The sequence below is a fragment of the Oncorhynchus mykiss genome, chromosome 1, assembly GCF_057628025.1.
Source record: "Oncorhynchus mykiss isolate SJ-2025 chromosome 1, ASM5762802v1, whole genome shotgun sequence".
Classification (NCBI taxonomy): Eukaryota; Metazoa; Chordata; class Actinopteri; order Salmoniformes; family Salmonidae; genus Oncorhynchus; species Oncorhynchus mykiss.
In genome coordinates this window covers 68,070,242-68,093,182 of record NC_143022.1, presented here as the reverse complement: position 1 = coordinate 68,093,182, position 22,941 = coordinate 68,070,242, and the positions used below count along the sequence as shown (strand labels likewise).

Below are 22,941 nucleotides of genomic sequence, written 5' to 3'. Positions count from 1 at the left end.
GTGGTCTTCCCAGGTGGAGTTCGGCGGGAGTGACCCCAGAAGTCTCCTGCACGGCAGAGTTCAGTGCAAAGCGAAATTCTGGAAGATGCTGATCCCACCTTGTGTGCTGATCCCCCACGAATGAAGCAATCATCCCCTTCAGGGTTCGGTTTACCCTCTCGGTCAGGTTGGTCTGAGGATGGTAGGCTGTGGTCAGCTTGGCAATTACACCCCAGTAGGTACAGAGCTCTTTGTATATTCCTGATATGAACTGCGGACCTCGGTCAGAGAGGATTTGGTCCGGAATTCCGAATCTGGTAAAAACCTCCCTTCGCAGAATTAGAGCAATGGCTGATGCAGTGGCTTTGCGGAGGGGAAACAACTCCACCCAGTGTGTGTAGTAGTCCACTACCACCAATAAAAATTCATTCCGTGTCCCCCGGCTGGGAGGAAAAGGTCCCATGAGGTCAATTCCCAACATTTCATTTGGATGGTTCACCACGGTCTGCTGCATTTTCCCGGCAGGTCTGCCAATGTCTGGTTTGTATTTCTGGCAGACTTCACACTGCTGTACAAACTTCCGGGTATCAACCCACATGCCTGGCCAGTAAACCACATCTTGTAGTCTTCGATAAGTTTTAAAAACTCCAAGATGGCCACTCATGGGATTGGCATGATAAGCTTGGATTATCTGGTCACACAATGTAGAGGGAATGAAGACGCGATAATGGGTGCTGTGTATTCCATCCCCTCTTGGAGTTTTCCGATACACTTTATCCTGAATTATGCTATACTTATCATTGAAGCGACTCTTGGAGTCTTCTTCAGACAGACTCTTGTGGATCGCCATGATGGCAGCATCCTTCTGCTGTGCTCTCCATACACTCTCATCATCCAGAGGAAAGGAATCATCCAGACATTTAGCGGTAGTATAGGTACTGCACAAGGGAGGACAAACATTGGCAGTCTCTGTAATCCGAGAAAGGGCATCTGGTACAACGTTCAGTTTTCCTTTGCGATACTCAATGATGAAGTCAAACTTCTGCAGTCTGATAGACCAGCGAATAAGACGGCTGTTGGTCTTGCCTGATGCCAGAACCCACTGCAGAGCAGCGTGGTCTGTGACAACGGTGAAGATCTTTGCCTCCAAGTAGTAGCTCCATTTCTCCAAAGCCCAGACCACAGCGAGGCATTCCCTTTCAGTCGTTGAATAATTCCTCTCGGCTGAATTAAGGGTGCGACTTGCATAGGCAAGAACTTCTTCTGTTCCAAGTCCTGTTTGTTGAGCCAAGACTGCTCCAAGTCCTGTTTGACTTGCATCCGTGTACACAATGAAATGAGCATTCAGGTTAGGATGTCCAAGCACTGGAGGAGTAATTAGACTGTTTTTGAGTGCTTCAAATGCACCTTGGCATGCAGGGGTCCATTGGAATTTCACACCTTTCTTCTTAAGGTGATTGAGGGGTTCGGCTACCTTTGAAAAGTCAGGCACAAACCTGTGGTACCATCCAGCCATACCCAGAAACCGCTGAACAGCCTTGATGGATGTGGGAATTGGGAATTCCTGCACGGCTGCAACTTTGGCTGGATCTGCATGGATACCTTCAGCATTAACCACATGACCAAGGAACTTGAGTTCTGGCAGACAGAAACGACACTTCTTCAAGTTCAAGGTCAAACCTGCAGCCTTTAGTCTGTCGAAGACGGACTGAATGTCTTGCAGATGATCCGCAACAGAGGAGGAGTAGATTATGATGTCATCCAGATACACAAGACAATTTCTACCCCTCAGATCTCCCAGGACAGTCTCCATCAATCTTTGGAAGGTTGCTGGAGCATTCTTCAAACCAAAAGGCATGACTTTGAAGGAGTACAAACCAGCAGGGGTGACAAAGGCAGTCTTGTCCTGACTAGCGGGATCCATTAACACCTGCCAATAGCCACTGTTCAGATCCAGATTACTAAAGATGGATGCTCCTGCCAGAGATTCCAGTATGTCATTTATGTTTGGTAGAGGGTAGGCATCACTTTCTGTTATGGCATTCGGCTTCCTGTAGTCCACACAGAATCGATATCCACCATCTTTCTTAGGAATCAGGACAACCGGAGAAGCCCATCCAGAAAAAGAAGGTTCCACAATTCCATTCTCCAACATGCTTTTGAGCTGTTCATTGAGAATTGCCAGTTTGGCGGGGGACAGCCTGTAGGGACGCTGCTTAATGGGGACCTCATGCCGGGTATAGATTTTATGTTTGAAGACGGTTGTACGGCCGAGTGTAAGAGTACAGACCTCACTGTTCACTTCCAACATCTGGGATAGCTGCCACCTTTCATCATCCGACACACATGCCTGTTCCACCGCTTGTTTGATGTAGAAATCAGCATCAGGTTCGCTTTTGCTCTCGGATAGAAGGGGGGGTACGGCGGTAATCAGGGTGATAGTTGGGTTCTCAGACTTCACTGGTGGAACATGTTTTTGTCTTTGTCTCTTTATATTTTCTCTGTTTCTGACTTGACCTTGTCCGGACTCTGCATAATGTAGCAGGCTCCAACCTGAAATCAGTGCATTACCAGGTTGAAATGGATGAGGCTGAGAATAGTCAGAGTGCAGCCGATAGGAGGGTTCGGACATCGAGATGGTCAGTCCACTGAAGAACAGGAAGTCTAGGCCAAGGACTACAGCAAATGCAAGGCTTGAATCTGCAAGAATTGCCACAGGAAGGTTAACAGTCTCACCATGCAGTTGTATTATTATACTAATCCAGCCCAAGGGAGTGGTAGGTTCTCCATTGGCCAAGTACAATGGTCCCTCCTCCCATGTTCGTAGCTCCTCATGAGGTAATGCCATGTTCTGCCACAGGGCCTCTTGCATCAGGGTGTAAGATGCCCCTGTGTCGATTATGGCCTTCCCTCTCCAGTTCCTAACAGTCAGAGGAACCAATAGTTGTTGCGGAATAGGAATAAGACCGCTAGCTGTGCTGTCTAAAGGCTTCATGGTGGGCATTAAGGCTGACCCAATTGTATGCAAGCCACCACGCCTGTCTAGACTTTCAGTCTTCGGTCCTTTCCGACCTTTTCCTGAATCCTGACGCTGGACATAGAGCGGGCAAGAATCTGGAGGATGTTGGACTTTACACCTCCAACACATAACTGGACTTTTGTCCTGGATCTTGGGTACAAATATCTGAGACGGTTTAGCCCCAGGAGAGTTATTGGTATACTGGGATGAGGGAACCGGGTTTTTAGTTTGGAGGTGGCGCTTCCAGTCCTTCTCAAACTGAGTCCCAAGCCGCACCAGATCATCCACATTTTGCACACGTTCTCGAAGTTGACTAGCAAGGCGGGGAACCATGTTCTTAAGAAGGAGTTTGACCATCTCCTGCTCAGTAATGTCAGCCTTCCATCTTCTACATAGAACTCGATAGGAGAAGGCAAAGTCCCGTATTGGCTCTGCTTCACCCTGGACTCTGTTACGAACACGTTCCGCCAGTTCATCCCCATAGTCCTCTGAGAGGAAGGCTAAGAGGAATATTTTTTGAAACTCCTCCCAGGTTGACACATGTTCACGGGCTATCTCCCACCAGTCTCTTGCTGTACCATGGAGAACACTGCGGAGGGTGGCCAGAACCTCCAAGTCAGTAAGGGGCCGGATAGAAAGAAAATCATTACACTTAGATAAGAAAAACAGTGGATCAACATCATCTTCTGGGCTGCCAAAAGTGGGGAAAAGTAGTTTGATAGGGAGGGAGCGCTCTAGAGGAGGCATGACAGTGGCAGCGGGAGTTCTGTTGTTTAACAGTATCTTCAGAAGGGTTTTTGTAGTACTACCTGTTCCTATTACCTTACTGGCCAAGCCAGTGGCAGAGGTAAAACCTGAGGGCGGTGCAGAAGATTTGTCCAGAAGGGAAAAGCACTGCATTACCTCCTGGTGCAGCCCTTCCAGTTGAAGGTCTGTGGCCTTCTGTGCTTTTTCCATCTCATTAACGGTGTCCTTTTGAGTCTGTTCAATCAAAAATCGTAGTTCCCCTGTGAGAGAGTTCTTCATGTCCTCCATAACTTCCTTCAGATAAGAACACACTCCCTTCACAACAGAGGCTGACTCCTCTGCTCTCCGTTTTTGTTCGTCCTCAAGAAAGAGTATGACTTGATGGTTAGTTTCCATTTGTGTTTTGAACCGGTGCAGTTTTCCTTGAATATCCTGCTTCAGAGAATCTTGTAAATATTTCTGTCTCTGAACAATTTGTTGTTGGTTTTCCTCCATTTGACAGGGAAGGTAATCCAACCTCCTCTGCATATCTGTCTGATGAGCCTCCACACATTCACTGAGTTTGCGAATGGCATTCTCCTGCATTGTCAAACTATGATTGGTGTGTGTCCATTGATGTTCCAGTTGTCCAGGGATCACAGAGACACCTCTCCCAGTCTCTCTGGACAGGGTAACCGGAAGGGTTTGAGGGGAGGGTAATGGTGGAGATGTTATAGGTGAGCCAGAAACCTGGGAATTAGGGTCAGTGCTATCCAACTCCATTAGTTCATTAAGTCCTTCCACAATGAAAGAATCCCGAACATGATTACCATCAGGTGTGTCCACATTGACACAGTATGGGGTTCCAACAAAAGACATGATTCAACCTTGTGTGGATGGTGTCATGGGTGTTTCTCTTCAAGTCCCTGTTTGGGCGCCAATTCTGTAGCGGTATTTATTAGAGAGGGGTAAAGAAAGCTTTTGTTCGGGCGCCAGGCAGGTATTAACCATGCCGAAAGGAAAAGAGTAGAATAGAGAGAACCACTACCAGACCCACACACATCAGCAGAAGAGACTGCCTAGAGTGTAGCCTGTTTACCAGATAGCCAGTGGAGAGAAAAAAGAATACACACCATATAAAACCCACATCACAGCACAGGGGTAACCGCAACAAGAATACCTCATACAATAATACTAATAATGGCATAGCAATTCAACAGCAACTTCATACAAGAACGAACCCAGTCATCAACATAGGATTTGCAATAATCTGTATTATTTTCTAGTGGATGAGTGCAGAGGGTATGAATGTGGGGGGGGGGGGGGGGGGGGGGGGGTGTTCATCGACACAACAAAGGCCTTAAAAATGTCCAGTCTTCTCGGCCACATGTCATTAGTACATCTCAATACAGTTCACATAACAATACACAATTTGCAAGCAACCTCCCTTTTAACTGAAATGTCCAAATACTTCTGGCAGGGCATTAATAGTCCAGCTCTAATGAACTTCAATAGGAAGTGCATTGGAAAAATAGAGAGTCTGTTGCAGGGTAAAGCACTGGAACGATAGAGGGAAGAGAAAAAGAGAAAGAGAACAAGAGAGATCTTAGCTGTGGTCTTCAGGCGTGCAGGTGTACTGTCTGACTGTCCGATGGTTTGTATGTTAACGCTTCGCAACAATGTTGCTACTAATCCATGCGATCCATAACGGGTGCGGTCCCAAACGAAAACAACCACGACCTAGAGCGATTACACCGATGATTGAGTTAAATACTCTATAAACTACACACGCTGAAAACAAACAAAACTTCTGCAGCACAGCACACACAATCAAACTGTCGCGCCACCAAAGAGCCCCTCCCCAAAGAGCTGAACGAGCTCTCTTTATATTCTTCTTCCTTACTGCTCATGCGCTCTTAAAGTGGCAGTGCACGGTGAAGGCTCTGTGCAGATTTCGCCACACACTGACATAAAAAGTAATGTATGCACTAAGGCTATGCTATACCAAGAAGTAAGTCTCTATGTCAACTGGTGTATTTCTCAAGAGATTTCAATGGAAATGTACGGGAGGAACTCAAATATGAAAGTCTCTACACCGCCACAGTGGTTATTTGATGCAAAATCAGTTCATACACTTCACTAAAGTAGCATTCCTATTAGCACTGACCCACTGGGAACACACTGGTAGAATCTGTTGCTTCCAGGTCATTTCAATGAAAAGAAAAACGAAATTACGTTGAACCAACGTGGAATAAATGTTGACTTGACGTCTTTGCCCTATTGTGGAGGCTACACTGTACCATAAAAGTAAATCTCTATGTTAACTGGTGTATTTCTCAAGAGGTTTATGGGAAATGTATTCAATTCACGTGCTCTATGGTCATGGGAGAAATTCCAATATGAAACCCTCTGCCATCCCGCCACCATAGTTATTTGATGTAAAACCATGCAGAGCATTGCTCATTTAACACACTTCTTCTTCTTTGATGTGACTAGCAATGCAGTCAAACGGGTTTCCTAAGTATGGAATGGAAACTCCAGCAGCAGACGACTAACACGTTTGAGGTCTAATTCCACCTCTAAGGCCTTCACTATAGAAGAGGGAAGAGAAATCAATAGTCACTTTTTAGTTTTTCTTCAGTGCAGAAGAAGTAAAGAGAGGGGGGCCATTCTTGTGTTCTTTGGGGACTTTTTTTGTTGCTTAGACTAATTCCACCTTCCTCAGGCATCATGGCAGCAGTAGACTGTTGCTAGGAGACACTTCTTCCCCCATTTAGTGCAACAAAATAATAGTATTCTCCTGTCGCAAACCCACAGCGTGGAACCAAATTGCAGAGCAGGAGATACAGATAACCAGGGATTGGATTAGGCCTCCTACAGCAGACACAACTGTGTCAGAGTCAGAAGTGTTGATGCCAGGATGCGAAATTAAAAACACACAGAGACTTTGGCAAACTCCCTGAATCTTCTACCGAATAACTTAATTGGTATTTAAATAATGGCAAAAGCACATATCAAGTTGACAGGGTGAATTACTGTTTTAACTTGAGTTGAGGACAAGTGTGTGTTCATTCTAGTTGGAACTACAGTGCCATCAGAAAGTGTTCCCACCCTTTTACTTTTTACACATTTCGTTGTGTCACAAAGTGGGATTAAATAGGTTTAATTGTTGTTGTTTTTTACACAAAATACTCTAATGTCAAAGTGGAAGAAAAATGTGAACATTTGTTAAAAAAATATTTTTAAAATAAAGCACTAATATATCTTCATTAGATACGTATTCAACCCCCTGAGATATTACATGTTAGAATCACATCTGGCAGTGATTACAGCTGTGAGTCTTTCTGGGTAAGCTTTGCACACCTGGAATGTCGAATATTTGCACATTATTCTTTTAAAAATTCTTCAAGCTCTGTCAAGTTGGTTGTTGATCATTGCTAGACAGCCATTTTAAAGTCTTGCATAGATTTTCAAGGCAAATTTAAGTCAAAACTGGAACTGGGCCACTTTCAATGTCGTCATGATGTATATATGGCCTTATGTTTTAGGTTATTGTCCTGTTGAAAGGTGAATTTGTCTCCCAGTGTCTGTTGGAAAGCAGACTGAGCCAGATTTTCCCCTAGGATTTTGCCTGTGCTTAGCTAAAGATAAATTCCATTTATCACAAACAGGATTGATTCCATTATCACAAACAGGATGCATGTTTTGGAATATTTTTATTATGTACAGGCTTCCTTCTTTTCACTCTGTCAATAAGGTTAGTATTGTGGAGTAACTACAATGTTGTTGATCCATCCTCACTTTTCCACTACCACAGCTATTAAACTCTTACTGTTTTAAAGTCACCATTGGCCTCATGGGGAAATCCCTGAGTGGTTTCCTTACTCTCTGGCAACTGAATTAGGAAGGACGCCTGCATCTTTGTAGTAACTGGGTGTATTGATACACCATTCAAAGTGTTATTAATAACTTCACCATGCTCAAAGTGATAGTCAATGTCTGCTTTTGTTTTTTTAACCCATCTCCCAATAGGTGCCCTTTGCGAGGCATTGGAAAACCTCCCTGGATCTGTTTTTGAAATTCACTGCTCGACTGGGGGTACATGCAACTTAATTAGGTTACAAGGTCACAACAAAATGTGGAAAAAGTCAAGGGGTGTGAATAGTTTCTGAAGGCACTGTACATGATTGCTCAACGGCACGAATGCACAAAACACACTCACCAGTACGCACGCACCCAGATATTTATTTTGCACTTTAGAGGAGCAATTTGCTAAAACGAGCTTTGGAATAAAGGTTAAAACATCGAGGCCAAATGGTTCAAACATTTTGAGTGGAGTTCGTGGTCTACAGGGACCTAAAACACTTTCATTTACAGCACCAACACTTTGACCTGTGCTCAGCACTTTCAACAAAAGCTCACAACTGCAAGTCATACCATGCTGAAGAAGATTGATTTTAACAATTGCAGCAATATAGAAAAGCCTTCATTAAAAAGGGAATGCCCAGGTCCTTATAGAAAGAATACTATTCAGCAAACAGACTGTTGGACAAACAAATAGGCTACCAAAGCCATTTTAGTTTCATAATCTGATGGATTAAAAACTCTGATTCTTAACAAGCACACAAACAACTACACCACTGCCCAGTGATATACTAGTGAATGTATGTGTGGCTTTTATGTATGTGTGGCTTTTCTTCCAACGAGCACCACATATTGGAGCCTACATCATTAGACCCAGAGCACAGGTTTTCCAGTACTTTTCCAGTACTGAGTATCTCCTGTAGCCGTCAGGCCACACATGAGGTGTCAGAGCTGGGAGAGTGAAAAGGACGATGCAGGACTGCCCGTTCTGACCGGGGACACTCAAGACAGATGAGAAAAGGATGATGATGAATCATTACACCCCTTAACACAGGGGATTCATCTCCTTTCGGGCATGGAGGTGAGGAGATGTCTGTGTCTGAAACAGGGAGTAGAAGAGGGAGGGCCAGGAGTCCCAGACGTGGCACCCAGGATAGGAGTAATCAGGGAGGTACGTACAACTAAAAGCAGACAAGCAGTGATCCCCTGCTGGGTGTCAGCGAATGATGGCTGTTTACACCGTTTCAGAAAATGATCAGAAAATTCTGGTCAGAGCGACCGGAATGTCGCTCTCTGCTTTTAACACAAGAAGCACAGAGGCAGTATTTTGACCGCATATTCTTTTAAAATGTAAATATCTCTGCAATTTTTTAAGTCATGCCCCCCCCCCTCTATCTTTGACATTCGCTAAATCAGTCTATTTAACATACATATGTTGTAAGAATTTTTATATCAGAAACATAATGTGTTAAAGCTGTTTTAAGAGGACATGTCATTTTCACCCAATGCCAAAAAGTGACTTTTTCATAATCCTCCTACAGAGTCTCATTCAGGTAAGACAAGCAGACCGAGCCGATTCGGAGGTTTCCAACTATCACTTTTTCCAAGAATAATCGCTGTTCCTTTGCGGTCCATACATGAGCACGCGGCAGCAATTTTCAAGTTTTATTGTCACGTGCACAAGTACAGTGAAATGCCTTTCTTGCAAACTCTTTCCCACCAATGCAGTTATCAATATCAGTAGTACTATAAATAAAAAGTAAAGTAGAACAAAAACCATGCGAGAAATAGAAATAAGAAGAACACGAGTAAGTAAGTAAACTAAGTGGTCAGTTCCAGGGTCAGTGGCAATCCAATATTTACAAAGTGCAGGGATACTGGAGTGGTAGAAGTAGATATGTAAAAGGGGGAAAGTTGACTAGACATCAGGAGCATATATGATGATTGTATGTGAGTGTGCGTGTGTTTAGTCACTATTCTTTATTTAATTTAAACCTTTAACTAGGCAAGTCAGTTAAGAACACATTTTTATTTATAATGACGGCCTACCCCGGCCAACGCTGAGCCAATTGTGCGCTGCCCTATGGGACTCCCAAACACGGCCAGATGTGATACAGCCTGGATTCGAACCAGAGACTGTAGTGACGCATCTTGCACTGAGATGCAGTGCCTGAGACCGCTGCGCCACTCAGGAGCCCGGGGAGTATGAATGTGTGTGCATGTTGTGTGTGTGAGCAAATTAAGTGAGTATGTGTGAGTGTGCTGGAGTGTCCGTGTGTGCAAGTCCTGTGAGAGTTCATAGAGTAAGTGTGAAAATAAAGTAAAACAGTCAATGCAGATAGTCCATGTAGCCATTCTGTTAGCTATTTAGCAGTCTTATGGCTTGGGGATAGAAGCTGTTCAGGCACCTGTTGGTGTCCAACTTGTTGCTCCTGTACCGCTTGTCATGTGGAAGCAGAGAGTACAGATTATGGGCTTGGGTGGATGGAGTCTAACAATTTTCCAGGCCTTCCTTTCACACCGCCTGATATAGAGGTCCTGGATCGGCCCCGTGATGTACTGGTCTAGCCGCACCACCCTCTCTAATGCTATGCATTCGAGGGTGGTGCAGTTGCCATACTAAGCAGTGATGCAGCCAGTCAAGATGCACTCAATGGTGCAGTCACCTCCCCGTTTCCTGTAGTCATCATCGCCAGTGATCAGGCCTACCACCGTTGCGTCGTCAGCAAACTTGATGATGGTGTTGGAGTTGTGCGTGGCTACGCAGTCGTGGGTAAACACAAGAGTACAAGAGTGGACTAAGCACACACCCCTGTGGGTCCCCCGTGTTGAGGATCAGCGTGGCGGAGGTGAAGCTGCCTACCCTCAATACCTGGGGTCAGCCCATCAGGAAGTCCAGGATGGTGACGAGCATGGAGGGGACTATGGTGTTGAATGTTGAACTGTAGTCAATGAACAGCATTCTCACAAAGGTATTCCTCTAATCTAGGTGGTTGAGGGCAGTGTGGAGTGCAATTGAGATTGCATCATCTATGGCTCTGTTGGGGAAGTATGCTTGGAGTGTGTCTAGGATGACGGAGTTGATGTGTACCACAACCAGCCTTTCAAAGCGCTTCATTATTACAGATATGAGTGCTACAGGGCGGTAGTCATTCTGGCAGGTAGCCTTAGAGTTCTTGGGAACAGGAATGGTGGTTGTCAGCTTGAGACGTGGGGATTATAGACTGGGACAAGAGAGGTTGAAAATAACCATGAATATTCTTGCCAGCTGTTCTGCACAAACATTGAGAATACACTCTGGAATAGTTTGGCCCCGTGGCCTTGTGAGCGCCGGCCCTCATCCACAGCTTGGTGTTGTTTTTTGCCGAAGTGAGATTGTTTAGTAGAAAGGCACTGTTGGGCATATCACGGCTGGGTCTTCCTTTGTAATCCATCATGCCACATGCAGTGGGTGTCAGAGCCTGTATAATAGGATTCCACCTTATTTCTTCTGTCCTTTTGCTAGTTTGAAACCTCTGCAGCGGTCGTAACAGGAGTTGATTGAGTCCTCAGCCGTAAGCTCGGGGGTTGGCAGTGATAGCCCTCTGTACGGTAAGCCTGGTCTTTATCTTAGTGCCAACCTCTGTGTTAATCCAGGGCTTTTGATTGGGGAAGCAGCGAAACTTCACTATGGGGACAACGTCAGAGGTGCATTTCCTAATGAAGCCGGTGACGGAGGTGGTTAGCTCGTCGATGTTATCAGAGGAGTTCCAGGAAATATTCCAGTCAGCTCTAACAAAGCAGTCCTGTAGTATAGCCTCTGATTCGGCGGACCATTTCTCTGTGGAGCGAGTAACGGATACTTCCTGTTTGAGCTTCTGCTTGAAGACAGGAAGCAGGAGTATAGAACAATGATTGGCCGAAGGGGCGATGCATTGCCTTTTATGCTGCTTGTGGGTAGAGTAACAGTGGTCTAGGACTTTATCACCACTAGTGGTGAAGGAGATGTGTTGATGGAAGTTGGGCATCACGTAAAAAGAAGCAGCCTCCGTCCGGGTGCATGGTTTTCCTGCTTGTTTATAGCCTCAACTACATATCACCTTTAGTAGCATAAATGCTATTGTGTTCTTGGAAATGCATTGTTTCTCGTATTCTAATGTTATCAAGACTTTCATAAACACAACCAAAGGATTATTTTTCCGATAGCATACAGTATATGACTTTTATTTATTAGACTGTTAGCATGTTGCAGTCAAAAGGGCTGCTTATTGACATAGTAAGGGGGATAGCGAGGACTGGTAGTTCTAGTGTTAACAGTTCGCCATCGCAGTGGGTTTGAGCTCTAAAGGGGGGCCAGGAGACGCAGACACAATTTTGGTTAGCGATGGCTAAAATTAGCTGAAGTTAGTAGTGCCTGTTTATAGAAATCCGAACAGTGGATTACTGTCCTGGCCGATAGATTACTGTCAGGGTAAGAACCATATAACTGAAATCCTTTTAGCCTGACATTTGGATTTAACACTATTACGAAGGCAAGGACACACTGTGTCATACACTTAATTAGTATTTGGTAGCATTGCCTTTAAAATGCTTAACCTGGGTCAAACATTTCAGGTAACCTTCCAGACTTCGCACAATAAGTTGGGTGAATTTTGGCCCATTTCTCCTGACAGAGCTGGTGTAACCGTGTCAGGTTTGTAGGCCTCCTTGCTCGCACACGCTTTTTTAGTTCTGCCCATAAATTTCCTATAGGATTGAGGTCAGGGCTTTGTGATGGCCACTCCAATACCGTGACATTGTAGTCCTTAAGCCATTTTGACACAACTTTGGAAGTATGCTTGGGGTCATTGTCCATTTGGAAGACCCATTTGCAACCAAGCTTTAACTTCCTGACTGATATCTTGAGATGTTGCTTCAATATATCCATATAATGTTCCTCCCTCATGATGCAATCTATTTTCTGAAGTGCACCAGTCCCTCTTGCAGCAAAGCACCCCCACAACATGATGCTGCCACCCACGTGCTTCAAGTTTGGTATGGTGTTCTTCGGCTTGCAAGCCTCCCCCTTTCTCCTCAGAACATAACGATGGTCATTATGGCCAAACAGTTCTATTTTTGCGTCATCAGACCAGAGGACATTTCTCCAAAAAGTACGATCTTTGTCCCCATGTGCAGTTGCAAACCGTAGTCTGGCTTTTTATGGAGGTAATGGAGCAGTGGCTTCTTCCTTGCTGAGCGGCCTTTCAGGATATGTAAATATAGGACTTGTTTTACTGTGGATATAGATACCTTCGTACCTGTTTCCTCCAGCATCTTCACAAGGTCCTTTGCTGTTGTTCTGGGATTGATTTGCACTTTTCGCACCAAAGTACGTTCATCTCTAGGAGACAGAACGCGTCTCCTTCCTGAGCGGTATGATGGCTGCGTGGTCCCATGGTGTTTATACTTAAGTACTATTGTTTGTACAGATGAATGTGGTACCTTCAGGCGTTTGGAAATTTCTCCCAAGGATGAACCAGACTTGTGGAGGTCTACACATTTTTTTCTGAGGTCTTGGCTGATTTCTTTTGATTTTCCCATGATGTCAAGCAGAGGCACTGAGTTTGAAGGTAGGCCTTGAAATACATCTACAGGTACACCTCCAAATGACTCAAACGATGTCAATTAGCCCATCAGAATCTTCTAAAGCCATGGCATCATTTTCTGGAATTTTCCAATCTGTTTAAAGGCACAGTCAACTTAGTGTATGTAAACTTCTGACCCACTGGAATTGTGATATGTAAACAATTGTTGGAAAAATGACTTGTGTCATGCACAAAGTAGATGTCCTAACCAACTTGCCAAAACTATAGTTTATTAACAAGAAATTTGTGGAGTGGTTGAAAAACGAGTTAATGACACCACCCTAATTGTATGTAAACTTCCAACTTCAACACTTCAAGGAAAGTGTTGTTGTGAACTAGTGAATTGTGTCTGTATTGAGTGTAAAATAAAAAAAAAATTGTACACTGCAAATTGAATACAACTGAACCCAAAATGAGATTTTTATTGACAATAACAATCATTTCATACCTTGATTACACGGAGAAAACACAGTTTTTGCTGAATTCCTGGGGAATTCCCTCCACAAAATATATAAACTTAGCAAAAAAAGAAACGTCCTCTCACTGTCAACTGCGTTTATTTTCAGCAAAGTTAACATGTGTAAATATTTGTATGAATATAACAACTGAGACATAAACTCAACAAGTTCCACAGACATGTGACTAACAGAGGTGGAATAATGTGTCCCTGAACAAGGGGGATCAAAATCAAAAGTAACAGTCAGTATCTGGTGTGGCCAGATCTCCTCATCATGGACCGCACCAGATTCTTGCTGTGAGACGTTACCCCTCTCTTCCACCAAGGCACCTGCAAGTTCCCGGACATTTGTGTGGGGAATGGCCCTAGCCCTCACCCTCCGATCCAACAGGTCCCAGACGTGCTCAATGGGATTGAGATCCGGGCTCTTCACTGGCCATGGCAGAACACTGACATTCCTGTCTTAAAGGAAATCATGCACAGAACAAGCAATATGGCTGATGGCATTGTCATGCTGGTGAGTCATGTCAGAATGAGCCTGCAGGAAGGGTACCACATGATGGAGGAGGATGTCTTCCCTGTAACGCACAGCGTTGAGATTGCCTGCAATGACAACAAGCTCAGTCCGATGATGCTGTGACACACCGCCCCAGACCATGACGGACCCTCCACCTCCAAATCGATCCCGCTCCAGAGTACAGGCCTCGGTGTAACGCTCATTCCTTTGACGATAAACGCGAATCCGACCGTCACTCCTGGTGAGACAAAACCGTGACTCGTCAGCGAAGAGCACTTTTTGCCAGTCCTGTCTGGTCCAGCGACGGTGGCGATGTTGTTGCCTGTGATGTCTGGTGAGGACCTCCCTTACAACTGGCCTACAAGCTCTCAGTCCAGCGTCTCTCAGCCTACTTCAGACAGTCTGAGCACTGATGCAGGGATTGTGCATTCCTGGTCTGCCACTGTGAGGACTATTATCTGCTGTCTGTCCTGTAGCGCTGTCTTAGGCGTCTCACAGTACAGACATTGCAATTTATTGCCCTGGCCACATATGCAGTCCTCATGCCTCCTTGCAGGATGCCTAAGGCACATTCACGCAGATGAGCAAGGACCCTGGGCATCTTTATTTTGGTGTTTTTCCAGAGTCAGTAGAAACGCCTCTTTAGTGTCCTAAGTTTTCATAACTGTGACCTTAATTGCATAACGTCTGTAAGCTGTTAGTGTCTTAACGACCGTTCCACAGGTGCATGTTCATTAATTGTTTATGGTTCATTGAACAAGCATGGGAAACAGTGTTTAAACCCTTTACAACGAAGATCTGTGAAGTTACTTGGATTTTTACGAATTATCTTTGAAAGACAGGGTCCTGAAAAAGGGACGTTTCTTTTTTTGCTGACTTTAAATATATCTATATTTTTTTCTAAAAACTTTGGGGGGACAAAATAAAACACTTTTGCCATCTGTTGCCAACCCCTGTTGTATCTCATACCAGTGCAGTGGATTCTGTGTCTATGGATAATGTCCATACCTGTGGATGATGTGCTGGCTCTGCAGGTAGTCCAGTGCCAGGGTCATCTCACACAGGTAGAGTTTGACAGCGTCCTCATTGAAATGGACGTTCTGTTGGAGGTGGTAGCGCAGGTCCCCTCCCAGCAGCAGATCCACCACCATGAACATGTCCTCCTCGTCCTGGAACGAGTACCTGGGACACAAGGCAGGGGTCAAACGTCAAAAGGGCTCAGTCAACATCCTGCTAGTGCCAGGACACCGACAAACAGTCAGACACAGACTCATACACACAGACACTCAGGAATGAGAAAGACACACACACACACACACACACACACACAAACAAGGCACAGAAACACACAGAGACACACACACAGACACACAGGAACAAAACTCAGAAACACACAGGTGCAAGACAACATGCTGACCACATGCATCCTGCCCAGATAAATAATAAATAAAACACAGTAGCAATAAAACATAGTAGCATATCTTACTCAAGAAACTCACTATGTATGTGTGGAACTAAGTGTGTGTGCACGACTGTGCATAGATCAGGGCTCTCAACCCGTTCCTGGAGAGCTACCGTCTTGGAGATTTTCACTTATCTAGTGCACATTATTTTAATAATTAGCTGGTTGAAAAGCTGAGTCAGATTAATTACAACTGGGGTTGCACAGAAACCTACATTAGGGTAGCTCTGCAGGAACAGGGTTGGAGAACGCCGGCGTAGATGAATAGCCGATAACGTGTTAATGTATCAGGAGTTGGTATGAATGTGTATTCACTTGTAAGCTCAAAACAAGCACAGTGGGAGCCATTACTTTGAGATTGATCATCATCTTAATGAGCTGCCATTTGTTGGAGTGAATGCAGGAGAGTGACTGTCAAATTAAGGCAAGAACAGAGCCAGCCTTTGATTGATGTCTCTTAACTGAAAATGGCTGGTGGACGGCTTAAGATCATAATGATCTGGGTGGGGTTTGTGACAATCTACTACACCATCTCGCCACAGACATCTACTAAACATCAAGCTCTACTGGCACACTACAGCAAGCCTTGTACAATAGAAATCCAATCCAAACCACACAGTACATAAACAAAACGTCAGAAACCCACAATCACCTTTCTGTAATCATGAAAAGGGAGAGATCGAGAGAGCAAGAATAAGAAAGTGAGAGAGAGCGCGCGAGAGAGGCTTTCCGGAGGTTCTCAATCCGTAAAAGGTAAAAAAAACAACTGTATCAAACCCAGGTTCCAATCCTGGTCACTATTGCAACATTATAATTTATTTTTCATCTTGGCAGATTTCCTATATAGCTCCATTTCTCAGAGCTTAGCCCCACACACTCAGGGGGCATTTTGATTGGCCCTCTCCAGGCGCAATTTCCTGCTAAATATATCTGACAAATGGAGCGCCATGCTCAGAGCGAGCAAAAATAATTCCATCTCACTGGGACATCAGTTCTGCAAAGCCAAACACCGTTCACAACAGGTCAAAAGTTTGAACACACCAACTTATTCCAGGGTTTTTCTTTATTTTGACTATTGTCTACATTGTAGAATAATAGGGAAGACATCAAAACTATGAAATAACACACATGGAATCACGTAGTAACCAAAAAGTGTTTAAACAAATACAAACATATGTTATATTTGAGATTCTTCAAAGTATCCACCCTTTGCCTTGATTATAGCTTTGCACACCCATGGCATTCTCTCAACCAGCTTCATGAGGTATGCATTTCAATTAACAGGTGTACCTTGTTAAAAGTTAAGTTGTGGAATTCCTTTCCTTCTTAATTCGTTTGAGCCAATCAGTTGTGTTGTGACAAGGTAGGGGTGGTATACAGAAGATAGCCCTATTTGGTAAAAGACCAAGTCCATATTATGTCAAGAACAGCCCAAATAAGCAAAGAGAAATGACAGTCCATCATTCATTTAAGACATGAAGGTCAGTCAACATTTCAATAACTTTTAAAAGTTTCTTCAAGTGCAGTCGCAAAAAACATCAAGCGCTATGATGAAAATGGCTCTCATGAGGACCGCCACAGGAAAGGAAGACCCAGAGTTACCTCTGCTGCAGAGGATAAGTTCATTAGAGTTACCAGCCTCAGATTGCAGCCCAAATAAATGCTTATCTTCTTCTTATTCAAGTAACAGACACATCTCAGCATAAACTGTTCAGAGGAGACTGCGGGAATCAGGCCTTCATGGTAGAATTGCTGCAAAGAAATCACCACTAAAGGACACCAATAAGAAGAAGAGACTTGTTTGGGCCAAGAAACAAGAGAATGGACATTAGAGCGGTGGAAATCTGTCCTTCATCCTGGTCTGATGAGTCCAACCACCGTGTCTTTGTGAGATGCAGAGTAGGTGATCGGATGATCTCCGCATTTGTGGTTCCCACCGTGAAGCATGGAGGAGGAGATGTGATGGTGTGGGGTGCTTTGCTGGTGACACTGATTTATTTAGAATTCAAGGCACACTTAACCAGCATGGCTACCACAGCAGCGATACGCCATCCCATCTGGTTTGCGCTTCATGGGACTATCATTTGTTTTTCCACAGGACAATGACTAAACACACCTCCAGGCGGTGTAAGGGCTATTTGACCAAGGAGGAGAGTGATGGAGTGCTGCATCAGATTACCTGGCCTCTACAATCACCCGACCTCAACCCAATTGAGATGGTTTGGGATGTGTTGGACATGCAGCCAACAAGTGCTCATTATACTGTATGTGGGAACTCGTTCAAGACTGTTGGAAAAACATTCCAGGTGAAACTGGTTGAGAGAATGCCAAGAGTGTGCAAAGCTGTCAACAACGCAAAGGGTGACTACTTTGAAGAATCTCAAATATATTTAGATTTGCTTAACCCTTTTTGGTTACCTCATGATTACATGTGTTATTTCATAGTTTTGATTTCTTCACTATTATTCTACAAATGTAGAAAATAGGAAAAATAAAGGAAAAACCTTGAATGTCCAAACTTTTGACTGGTACTGTATATACAAAAATATGTGGACACCCCTTCAAATTAGTGGATTCGGCAATTTCAGCCACACCCGTTGTTGACAGGTGTATAAAAATAAATATTGGCAGTAGAATGGCCTTACTGAAGAGCTCAGTGACTTTCAACATGGTACCCCGTCAAAGCATGCCACCTTTCCAACAAGTCAGTTCGTAAAAAATGTGCCTTACTAGAGCTGCCCCGGTCAACTGTATGTGCTGTTATTGTGAAGTGGAAACATCTAGGAGCAACAGAGGCTGAACCGCAAATGGTAGGCCACCCATCTCACCAAACGGTACCGCCGAGTGCTGAAGCGTGTCAAAATGATTTGTCCTCGGCTGCAACACCCACTAACGAATTCCAAACTGCCTCTGGAAGCAAGATCAGCACAATAAATATTCGTCGGGAGCTTCATGAAATGGGTTTCCAGGGGCGAGCAGTCGCACACAAGCCTATGATCACCATGCACAATGCCAAGCGTCGGCTGGAGTGGTATAAAGCTCGCCGCCATTAGACTCTGGAGCAGTGGAAACACATTCTCTGGAGTGATGAATTACACTTTACCATCTGGCAGTCCGACGGACCAATCTGGGAGGGCGCTACCTGCCCCAATGCATAGTGGCAACTGTAAAGTTTGGTGGAGGAGGAATAATGGTCTGGGGCTGTTTTTCATGGTTTGGGCTAGACCCTTTAGTTCCAGTGAAGGGAAATCTTAACGTTACAGCATACAATGACATTCTAGACAGTTCTGTGCTTCCAACTTTGTGGCAACAGTTTGGGGAAAGCCCTTTTCTGTTTCAGCATGACAATACCGTCATGCACAAAGCGAGGTCCATACAGAAATGGTTTGTCGAGATCAGTGTGGAAGAACTTGACTAGCCTGCACAGAGCCCTGACCTCAACCCCATCAAACACCTTTGGGATGAATTGGAACGCCGACTGCAGTCCAGGCCTAATCGCCCAACACCAGTGGACGACCTCACTAATGCTCATGGCTGAATGGAAGCAAGTCCCCACAGCAATGTTCCAACATCTATTGGAAAGCCGTCCTAGAATAGTGGAGGCTGTTATAGTAGCAAAGGGTGGACCAACTCTATATTAATGGCCATGATTTTGAAATGTGATGTGACGAGCAGGTGTCCACATACTTTTGGTCATGTAGTGTATCTGCCTGACATCAAAAGGAAAACACAGATCAATTGATAAAATGGTTAGATTTTTTTTTTTAAAGACTCCAATCTTAATTAATATTCTCCATAATATTTCTGTTTAATATTTCTGTCTAAAGCATTGGTTCAGAAGAAGTTCTTATGGACAACTGGTAGGGATTGGCAGAGATCCATGCTAAACAAAATATTTGACTTGCTGTGAACCGCATTGTATAAGGTTATAGTAAGTCAGTGATATCATCTTTGCCTAGTTGTAAAGTACAGCCTCTTGAAGCCAAAAACAGCATGACATTGGAGGATTTCCACCAGATCTTCCCTCTCTTTCAGACCAATAGCAATCCCATGCAGAATCCATCCGTCGACAGCCTGGTGACGTGTCCAATAGAAAATCATCCGACCAAGCTAACAAACCTAACCTGTGCAAGATGACGGGTCCCCCACTCCAAACACATACAGCTTCAACAGATGGCCAGTCTGAGATTGGTTGAGATGGTGTTTGCTGTCCACAGGTCCAGATTATTATCACCCTATTATCACCTCCTTGTCATCCCCTGATCCCGAGAAGCATCCAGCTGATGGTGAAGGCCCTCTGTGGCAGCCAGTGTGATGCCAGTGGTATTTGAGCCCATTTTCTGAGCCTCCTTGGCTGAGATTAGTGCAGTTTCCACATTTCCTTCACTCAGTGACAGGGTAAACTGTCAGACATGGTGCTGACATCTGAGCCATATGAAAGCATGGAGAGTGATAGCGGTGTCACCTTCAGATGTAACACCAAGGACAGAGAGAACAAGAGAGAAAGAGAGTGAGAGAAATGAAGAGTGATCATTGCAGATGAATGCTTTTCCAAATACAGCATGTGTCTCACTCGATATGTTTGGGGAATTCAAAATCAGAGCCCACACACAATGTCTGTAAAAATTGTTCAAAGAGAGGCCAAGAACGCAGGTAAGACAATTGGATGAGACTAACACAAGTTAGTGAAAGATGAACATTATAAATCTGTGAGACCAGACACAAATGGAGTTCTTTAAATGTCTCCTTTTGTCTCTTCTCCCATGCAAAAATATAATACAGAAGTTCAAGTTCAGACCAGAAACTTTAAAGAGAAAGTTATAAGAGGAAGTGGTTTGAGAATGGACTTGTCATGGGTCAAATATGCCCAAAACAGTTGATTGGGGACCTGGCTAAGGCCTGAGCCCTGGGAGCGCTGTGACAGAGCCAAGGATATGGGCCATGTGGAACAGCCAGGCCAAACTGACTGGGACAGCAGAGCACAATCAGGCCATGATGAAAAATGAGCTGAGGGAAGCAGAGGGAGAGGGCGAAAGAGAGAGAGAAAGAGAGATGAGAGAGGGATGCAGGGGAGAGAGGGTGAAAGAGAGATGGGGGTGATATGGGGAGAGACCGAAGTAGAGCGAAAGAGGAAGAGAGAATGGATGAGAGAGACACTGGGCTCTGAATGTGGTCTGCTTTGTGACTGTGGCCTAGATAGTCTTGTGATAGAGAGACAGCTTGGCTGAGGCTGGTCAAGGGGCTGGATCACAAGACACACCTGGCTCCTCTGAGGATCCCTCCCTAACAATGCAGTGAATGTGTGAGCGCTGCCTCTCGCCCTGCGGTCCCCCGCCTAGTCCCCCCTGTTACCCCCCTCTGGTCCCGCCAGCACATCTCTCTTTCCACCCCCACTGGCCTTATTTCACAAGGTGCACTTCTGACGGACGTCCTACAGGAACTTAAAATGGTAAGGTGGCTCTGGAAAGTTCCAGCCGCAGAGAGAACAGAACACCACTAATGGTGAGGTGGCTTTGGAAAGTTACAGAGTCCTTTGACCGTGACGTTAACGCCTGTGACGTTCTATGTCTACTGCAGAATAAATGCGTGTGTAACAGCAGAAGACGAAAGTGAAAAGAACTAAGCCCTCTGAGGAAATATCCTTCAGTTAGTTTTATGGATGACAACACTAGTGGCGGCTCGCCAGCTAGGGCGTTAGGGGCGGCACCCTACTTGTGATTGGTCCAACCCCAAAAATATTTACCCAACAAATATATATTATATAATTCATGGATCATGTTTTAAATGCTTATAAAAGTGTGGTAAATGTGTACATTTTCCTGCTTCAAATATTGTGCAAAACAAGCTGTTTAGTTACTTACTACTCTGCCCCTCTGTGACTGCCAGCAGTGGCAGCTCCACCTCCATTGGGCGCACAGGCCGTGCAAACATTACTTTAATTGTTTTGCCAGCAATTTGCTATGAGGGGGAACTGCCCCAATGATAGGATTTCATAGCATAAATTATAACAGCACAAAGTAAATGGACTGTCCTGGGGTGCTCAAATGTGTGTTCAGTCAGAACTTCTGGGTCTGCTCTAGTCTCCTCCTCCCAATGAGTCTCTTGAACCAGACGGCTGTGAAGGACTAGATGCTCGATCAGGTACAGAAGGTGCTAAAGCCAAAAGCTAATAGTAATGAACTTGTAAAATAAATAATTGTAACAGTCATAGGAGCCTGGGGCCTGACAAACCGACAGACAGAGGGACAGAGGGATACACTAGCTAGACCCTTCTCGTCGCTGATCTGGTAGGACAAAAAAAAGCATGGCCAATTTTATTGTTTCCCCCTGATGTTGTTTATCAGGTTCTACTCTTCTTATCAGGTTCCTCAGGATGACATGTGGACTAAAACAGCATGAAACCTGGTGTATCAGAAAGCATTATCAAATTAGCCAGCTAGAGTAATTTTGAGAAACATTGATAGTTTGGTAAATTTTTTTGTAAAATTCGCTCACCTGTAGATGAGGTGATTACAACAACAAATGACTCCAAAGAGAAGCCATGTGGATATATAAGAGTTTCATTTATCTCCACACGGTCTAAATTAAGAATTCGTTTTCACCTCCTTCTTATAAGCCAAATTTACTGTTATACAAGAACACCGTCCATATCAGATTTAGCATATCGTTTAACAGTTGGCCCCACATATTTAAGAACGGCTGTGCCTGCTGTCCTCTGTGGTGTGCTATCTCATGAATTGATATGATGTATTCAGGTGAGCGGACACCTGGGGCAGTTGATTCGTGAGTTGCCCTTCGTGCCCACTCCCATATCCTATAATTCTGTATTTCTTTGTGCTTAATTTGTATACATGTAGACCAGAAAAGCCACATCCAGATCCAGATTCTCTATAAATGCTGTTTTGAATAAAACACATTTTTTTAACCTACACACTGAGGAAGGCTGTGAAGCCAAAACGTCTGTGTACACTATCCCTGATGCAGTGAAAAAAATAATAATAATGTAATAATGAAGTAAGCTTTTTGAGTGCGAACCCACAACACCTTTTTGAATTCATGGGTTTTACGCACCAGCCAAGCTTCTCTGGGAGCGCGATGGTTCTCTTTTGATGCTTCTTGGGTTATCCCCTGGTGCACTCGTTCGTTCGTGAGCTGGCTGCTCATTCTAAATAGTATAAATCTGTTCAAAACAGTAGCAGCATGTGCAGCAGTGGTCATTCGTTTTTGACAAGCAAAAGTGAAATTGATGCATCTCTGCTGTTTGCACAGATCACTGTATATATATGGTGCATTCAGAAATGATTCAGACCCCTT

General features: G+C 44.4%; 1 protein-coding gene across 6 annotated transcripts in view; it reads right to left on the bottom strand.

Annotated features, from left to right (window-relative positions):
• LOC110526969 (serine/threonine-protein kinase 32C) overlaps nt 1–22,941 on the bottom strand; it is a 150,753-nt gene that overhangs the window by 21,883 nt on the left and 105,929 nt on the right. For all 6 annotated transcript variants that reach the window (XM_021608144.3, XM_090237309.1, XM_090237316.1 and 3 more), the window contains one exon: nt 15,174–15,347. In XM_021608144.3, coding sequence (XP_021463819.1) covers nt 15,174–15,347 — 174 coding nt within the window. The remainder of the gene's footprint in view (nt 1–15,173; nt 15,348–22,941) is intronic.